We start from the raw sequence: 7,045 nt of genomic DNA on the forward strand, positions 1-7,045 counted from the left end.
TATATATATGTGTGTGTGTGTGTGTGTGTGTGTGTGTGGTGCCTTATGTGACTGGTGTGTGCATGTATGAGTGGCATGTGTGGTGTGTGGTATTTCATGTGAGTGGTGTATATACAGATGTGTGTGGTATGCATATGTGGTACAGGTATGCATTGTGTCTGTGTGTATGTATATATGTGTGTGTGTGCGTGTATGTGGTGTTCTCTGTGAGTGGTGTGTGTGGTGTGTATTGTATGTGACTGGTGTGTATGTACCTGTGAGTGGGTGTCATGTCTGTGTGTGTATATGTGTGTGTGGTGCTCTATGTGGCTGGCGGTGTGTGTATGGTGGGTGTGTGGGTATGGTGGGTGTGTGTCTGTAGGACATGCCCAGCCGTGAGTGGAGCAGCGCTACTCTGTGCTCAGGGTCCCAGGGCCACCATCCCACCCAGGACGCAGGGCCAAGGCCTACAGAGCTCATGTCAGGGCTTGTGCACAGGGAAGAACCAGGCCATATTTGGGGGAGCTGGGAGCAGGGACCCCAACCCCCAGATGGGAAGGTCCCTCTGGGGGACGGTCCACACAGGGCAGGGCCCACAGCCACCGAGTGGCCGGTTCCTCGTGCTCCCAGCAGCAGGACCTTGGGGACCGTGGGTCACCCCTCCCTGGAGGAAAGGGATCAGCCCTCCCCAGCCCCCTCTCCTGACTCACCCACAGACAGCAGGTCCTCAAGCACCTGCAGGATGGCCAGGATGGACGCCCCGTCTGAGCAACCCTGAGGAGACAGGAGGACACAGTGCAGGGGGAGGGGCCGTCGCTCCCACTTGGGCACCCAACACGGGACTCAGCGTGCTGGCACCTGTGTGGGCCCCTGCATCCTCCACTCATGGCAGGCTCGACTCAAGCTGCCAGATGGTCTGGGCCAGGGGGCAGCTGCACACTCCACACAATCACAGACATGCACTTACACATTTACATGCACCACACAATCACGTACACCACACACATACATGCACTATATAATCACATACACCACACACATACATGTACCACACACAGTCACATACACATACATACCTACATGCACCACACACCGTCACACACACCACACATATACATGCACCAGTCACATACACCACACACATACATACATGCACCACATACAACATGTTGTATATGTGAGTCACATAAACTCACACTCATGCACCAACCACCTACATTCACATACACAAAATTTACACACATACACAGAGAAACACACACATACATACACATATACACAACACAGGAGAGCTGTCTGAGAAGGCAGTGAAGAAGGGAACCATGAAGCCCAGGAATGAAGGAAGTAGAAAGTAAATATGAGGACTGGAGGGCTCGCACAGCGGGAGGGTGCTCGTCCCGCACACGGCTGACCCGGGTTCATTCCCAGCGCCCCACACAGGGCCTAAGCCCTACCAGGAGTGATCCCTGAGTACAGAGCCCTGAGCACTGCTGAGTGTGTCCTCCGAACAGGAAAAGAATAAAATTAATACAAATATATGGATAAAAATAAAAGGGGCTGGAGAGATAGCACAGTGGGGAGGGCGCTCACCTGGCATGCTACTGACCCAGGTTCGATCCCCAGCGTCCCCATGGCCCCCTGAGCCCGGCCAGGAATGATTCCAGAGTGCAGAGCCAGAGTGACCCTTGAGCACCACCGGGTGTGACCCAAGACCCGAACTGAAGTCATGATAATAACTCAGACACAGAGAGTGGCCAGAGAGAAGCGGCAGCCCTGCTAGTGGGAACTTGGGTGAACGCTTGCTAAATTCACAGGCCGCTGTCGTCTATTTATAAGCAGCCGGCTGCCTCTCTGGAAAGGCAAGCACCCCGACCTGGAGCTGTCCAGACCGCAGATGTGCCGGCGGCCGTGCCAGGGACACTGGGTCTGCCGAAGGGGAAGCCACCTGGCCGCTGATCATTCACACCAGGCCGCTCAAGTGCCACGCGGCCTGTGGTGCAGTGGAGAGCAGGTGAGCGCGGACAGTGACGCTGAAGGCCGGCACACGGGCCCGCTCATTCGTTGCTCATGCCCAGGACGCCGGCAGATTCCAGGAAGCCCTTGTCAGCGGTCTGGATTGGAACAGAGGTCAAGGCCATGCCTTGGGACGCTCAGGGGGAAAAGCAGCTGAGGAAGGTGGAGAGCGCCATCGAAGTGTCCGCATGTGAGGGGGCCAGAGGAAAGGTTCGGGCTCTGAAAAGGCCCTGCCACTGGCCCTGAGACTGGCCACCGGCCAGGGAAGCCAGAACTTACACCATCCAGAAAAGCGTCTGCAGCTGTCAGCGACCACCTCGCTGGAAAGGCGCCTCCGAGTGGCTCTCCTGGAACTGCCAGGCTGGGATCCGAGGAACAAGGAGGGGCTCCGTGGCCTGGTCGGCCCCCCACCCAGGGCCAGGGGCAATGAGCTGCAGGCTGCATCATCCAGGGAAGGTCACTCGCAGGGGTCGCTTAGACTGTGGGCCCCACTGCATGAACTATGGGGACACAGGGCCCCTGGCAGGGGTGAAAGTCAGGGGTCAGGCCCAGAGAAGCCCAGAGGGCCTTGTACCCACACCCCCAGCACCCAGCACCCTCCGAGCTCCATCTTGCAGCCATTTGATACTGTTACATTTGTACATCGATACATCCATTTGAAAATGATTTGATACTTGTGGGTGCTGTGATCCATGAGTGAGGAGGCCGCAAGTAAGCCAAGTAGGCCAAAAAGGGGGCAAAAATATGGACCATCAAGGGGCACACGCATCTGAGGTTCAATCTCCAGCACCCCATAGCGTCCTGCCAAACACAACTAGGAGTGATTCCCGAGCACAGAGCCAGGAGTAAGCCCTGAGCACTGCTGGGTGTGGCTCAAAAAAACAACAGATTATATACGTTGGAACAACTGAGTTCAAACCAAATCTATCTATGAGCATAGTTCAGGGGAGTTCCGGAAGGGCGAATGGTTTCTCGGGGCGAGCAGGGCAGGGGGAGCAGGGAACTGGCCGTTCCGTTCCTCCAGGGGAGGCTCACTCAGGTTTGTTCACACGGCTCCCGACTGCTCCTGGCACCCGTCTTCTTGGGAAAGATCCACCAACGGTGCCAACGAAGCAGGTGTGTCTGCCGGGTCCTCGCACCTCCCTCCTCTCCCCAGCAGCTGCAGCATGCTTTTGGGGGGCGGTTTGCAGGCCACCTCAAATCTCTGCCACTCAACTCCTGCCCAGGGCACAGCCGACCACCGCAACTCAGCCCTGCTGGGTGATTTCCCAGGTGGCTCTGATCACGGGCACCGTGGCATCTGCCAGCAGGGGCCTGGAGCTTTCATTGCTTCTCCGTCTCTGCGGCCAACTGTCAAACACTTGATGGTCCCTCTAAGCCAGAGCTTCCCCCAGGTGGGGGCTGTGCCGCGTCAGGAGCACCCTTGGTGCTCTGGGCCGGGCTGTTTCTGTAAGCAGACAGAGTGCGGGGCAAGCTGAGTGCTCTTCCTTCTGGGACGGCGGCTGAGGGCCAGGGAAGCGTGGAGCCTCCGTCTGAAGTCTCCAAGTCCTTGACAGGAAGGAGAAACATTTTTGTGTGTGCCCCCGGCCTCAGTCAGCCGAGCCTGTCACGGGCATTACTCCCCAGGGCCGGGGGTGGGACAGCACTCAGCTCATCGCATCCCTGCAACCCAGCCACCCGGCCAGACGGGGACTGGGACGGTCCTGGGACAGGTGAGGGACAGTGTTTGATGCTGGCTGCAGAGAAGTGAAGGGGGGAGCAGGGACAGTGCAGGGAGCGACTCTGAAAAAAAAAAAATGTGTACAGCAATTACACTTGATGGCTGCAATTTCCAGCCTTCCTTTGGCGAAGTAAATTGCCTTTTGAGCTGAAACATTCTCTGACGGTCTCTCCCTGGGGTTTGGGCCTGAGGGAATGTCCCCCTTTTCAAAAAAAGCCAAATTTGTTTCCTTTTATCCTAGAACTGACTCCATGCTAATTGCACCGTGACAACGTGAGGCCGGAAAGCGCCTGACGCAGATTAACCTCCTAGAGGCGCCTTTGTGCTCACGTCCGGAAGTTGGGAAGTTGGCGGTAGCGGGCCGACAGCGGGTTCCCAGCGCAGCAAACACTCTCGGAACCTGAGTCCCCTCGGCCCCTGAGCCTTCCACAGGGCCGGAATCTCCGACCAGACATTTGCCACTCCAGGTGCGAGAATCGACTGTGAGAGCCAAGGAGAACACACGGTGGCGGCCAGCTCTCCTGCCCGTGCCCTCCCTCATGCCCTCAGGAAGGAAAGGAGGATGGCAGTGAGCCAGGTGAGGCCCCCAAGCAAGCTGCAGTCTCTGTCAGCCCCGCTCCAGGCCTCCTGCGGGCAGGGGCAGAGGTGGACGCTTCCAGCTTCCTCAGCTCCCTCTCCAACGCTGAGCATCGCCACGAGAGTTCCCAGATTTCCCAATTTCAACAGGGCTGACAGCTGAGTGACCAGAGCCACGGAAACCCCAAGGAAGTGTCCCCGAGGAAGGGTCTGGGAGTACCCAAATTCCTGCCCCGCTGAGCGGTCACCGTGTGACGGCATCCTGGGCATCCAGAGTCTGGGCATTTGCACATTTTCTTGGCTTCTTTTTTTTGTTGTTGGAATAAACCAGGACAAAGCCCAGAGAGCAGATGAGAACAGTGCCCCTCTGCGCTCTGGGACCCCCTCTTCTCCTCGGAGGATTAGGGGCGAGAGCTGACGCAAATGCCAAGTGGCCACCCCGTACTGAAGGGATGTTCAGATTTCTCCAACCCGAGAAGACCCTGGCTAAGGCCAGACACGACAAGAACAGGGCGTCGGGGTTTGTGAGGGCAGCTGAGCCGCAGGATTCTTGACTGATGAAGGAAACCAATTAACTGAGGGGAAGGAAAACCCTTAAGGGCCAGGCTGGGCCCCGGGGGAGGGAGGGTGTTGGTGGGGAGAAATTAGGGGACTGGATAGATTATGAGGGGCTTCGTCACTGGCAAAGTAGTGGGGTGCCTATAAGCTCGCCCAGGGATGCCGTCAGACTAGCAGGGAAACACGGGCGTGCCAGCTTGGGTCTGTGAGGGAAACTAGGTGTGCTCACCACCTGCTGGAGAATGAGGACAGGAGGGAGCTGTGCCCAGAATCCTGCACCTGGCGTTCTGCAGGAAGGCCGGAGGTGGACAGGTAAGTGAGCGGCCCGGCCGCTGGTCTGTGACGGCGGACAGCACTGCTGGGACGCCCAGGGGAAGGAGCTGAGCCCGGGGACACGGCACAGAGGTGGACACCTGCCCCAGCTCAGGACTGCACAGAAGCACAAGCGCCCACCTGTCAGAGAACATTTCCGGGCCTTAGAGAACAAAAATGTTTCTTTCCTTAAAGGGGGAGGAAGGGGCCACGGGCCAGGGGGACAGTCCACAGGAAGCGGCTGACGGCGACATTCTGTTAAGCTCTGGCACAACCTAGCAATTGAGCAAGCCAGAGTAAGGGCCAGCTGGGGGTGCAGGCAGAGCCAGGCTTCCTGGACTGTCCCGTGCCCATCACCTCTCCCCAGTGCCCCTCTGACCTGGGCCAGCAGCGAGACAGTCACTCCACCCTCCGGAGATGGGGGACATCGGGAGGTGCTAGCATCACTCCCTGGCACAGGCCTGCTCTCTGCCGGACACGCCGTGCAGCTTTGTCACTCCCAGAGGCTCCCGGGGTGGACCCTCCCCACAGCTAACAGAAGCCAGGAAGTGTCCGTCCCTTCCCACCTGCTAAGCCTCAGGGTCTCAGGAGCTCAGTTAAGACCAAACCCAGGCCCTAGAGTGACAGGACAGCAGGGAGGGCGCTGGCCTAGCACTCGCCTTGCTTAGTTCCCAGCACCACACATGGTTCCCGGAGCCCGCCAGGAGTTACCCCTGAGCACCGCCAGGTGTGGCCCCAAAACCAAAATAAATAAATAAATAAAACCAAATCCAGGTGCTGGAGAGAGGACAGCGCCCAAAACTCACCCAGCACGTGGCCAGCCCCAGTCGGTCCCTGCACCACACGTTCTCTGGCCGGCTGGCTGCACCCAGGCAGCCCTTAAGTGCCCTGGTGGCCCGGGGAGCCCAGAATTGCAGCCTCCGGCCACGTTAAAGCACCCACCTGCTGGCCAAGAATCGTCCTGATCCAGGGGGTCCCTGGGCCTACTAGGCACCAAAACAAAACAAGATTCCAGGGCCCAGAGTGAGTGTATAACAGGGAGCACATTTGCCTTGCATGCAGCTGACCTAGGTTCAGTCGACTTCTGGCACTCCAGATGCCCCCCCCCCCGCCCACCAGTAGGGACCCCTGAGCACAGTGGCAGGACTAAGCCCTGAGCACTGCTGGGTGTGGCCCCCAAACAGGCAACTGTCGGGTGCACTGGAAACGCCACCTACTCCCCCCTCGACGCCCACACGACTGGGTTCCAAGGACGCCCTGAGAAAGGAGCTCAGGCGAGCGTCAGCACTGGCCTGCGGGAACAGCTCTGAGGGGCTTGCCAGCCCCCTCAGCTGGCTCAGTCACGGCTCGCCTGGTGGACAGGCTCTCGACCCGCAGGCCTACAGCTCGGAGAGAACGTGGGTGTGGGAGGCCTGTGAAAGGCTGCTTCCCGGGGATCTCCGGAACCTGGTCTTCGTGTCCAGGGGCAGGAACACTGGACCACAGCCACACCTGGTCACACTGGCACTGGGTCAGCATTTGAAGCCCGGAAGTTTGTCCCAGAGCAGGGGCTGGAAACCCTGGGGATCAGGAACAGAGAGGGTGTCCTTCACAAGGGCTTCACACAGCAGGCTGGGGGTATTCCCACACTCTGGACGGGAAACAAGGCTCTGAGTCAACCCTGACCCAGCCAGGGGATGAACATGCTGAAGACACAGAACCAGGGGCCCAATGGCCGGCTTTAAACCTGGCATCGCCCTGATATTTCAAATGGAAACGTGGCGGGCGGAAGCGATAAGACAGGGGGAGGGCATTTGCCTTGCACGTAGCCCACATGGGTTCGATCCCCCATTTCCCATAGAGTCCCCTGAGCACCACCAGGAGTCAGCCTGAGCACTGTTGGGTGTG

At 58.5% G+C, this 7,045-nt stretch overlaps 1 protein-coding gene across 1 annotated transcript in view; it reads right to left on the minus strand.

Moving 5' to 3' along the window:
* The window catches only part of AGBL1 (AGBL carboxypeptidase 1), a 220,691-nt gene extending 219,836 nt beyond the window's left edge, over positions 1-855 (minus strand). The window contains exons 1-2 of the mRNA XM_055143569.1: positions 838-855; positions 690-753 (exon numbers count right to left, since the gene is read on the minus strand). Coding sequence (XP_054999544.1) covers positions 690-753; positions 838-855 — 82 coding nt within the window. The remainder of the gene's footprint in view (positions 1-689; positions 754-837) is intronic.
* Positions 856-7,045: the final 6,190 nt, after the last annotated feature.

The sequence above is a fragment of the Sorex araneus genome, chromosome 6 (genome assembly GCF_027595985.1).
Source record: "Sorex araneus isolate mSorAra2 chromosome 6, mSorAra2.pri, whole genome shotgun sequence".
Classification (NCBI taxonomy): domain Eukaryota; kingdom Metazoa; phylum Chordata; class Mammalia; order Eulipotyphla; family Soricidae; genus Sorex; species Sorex araneus.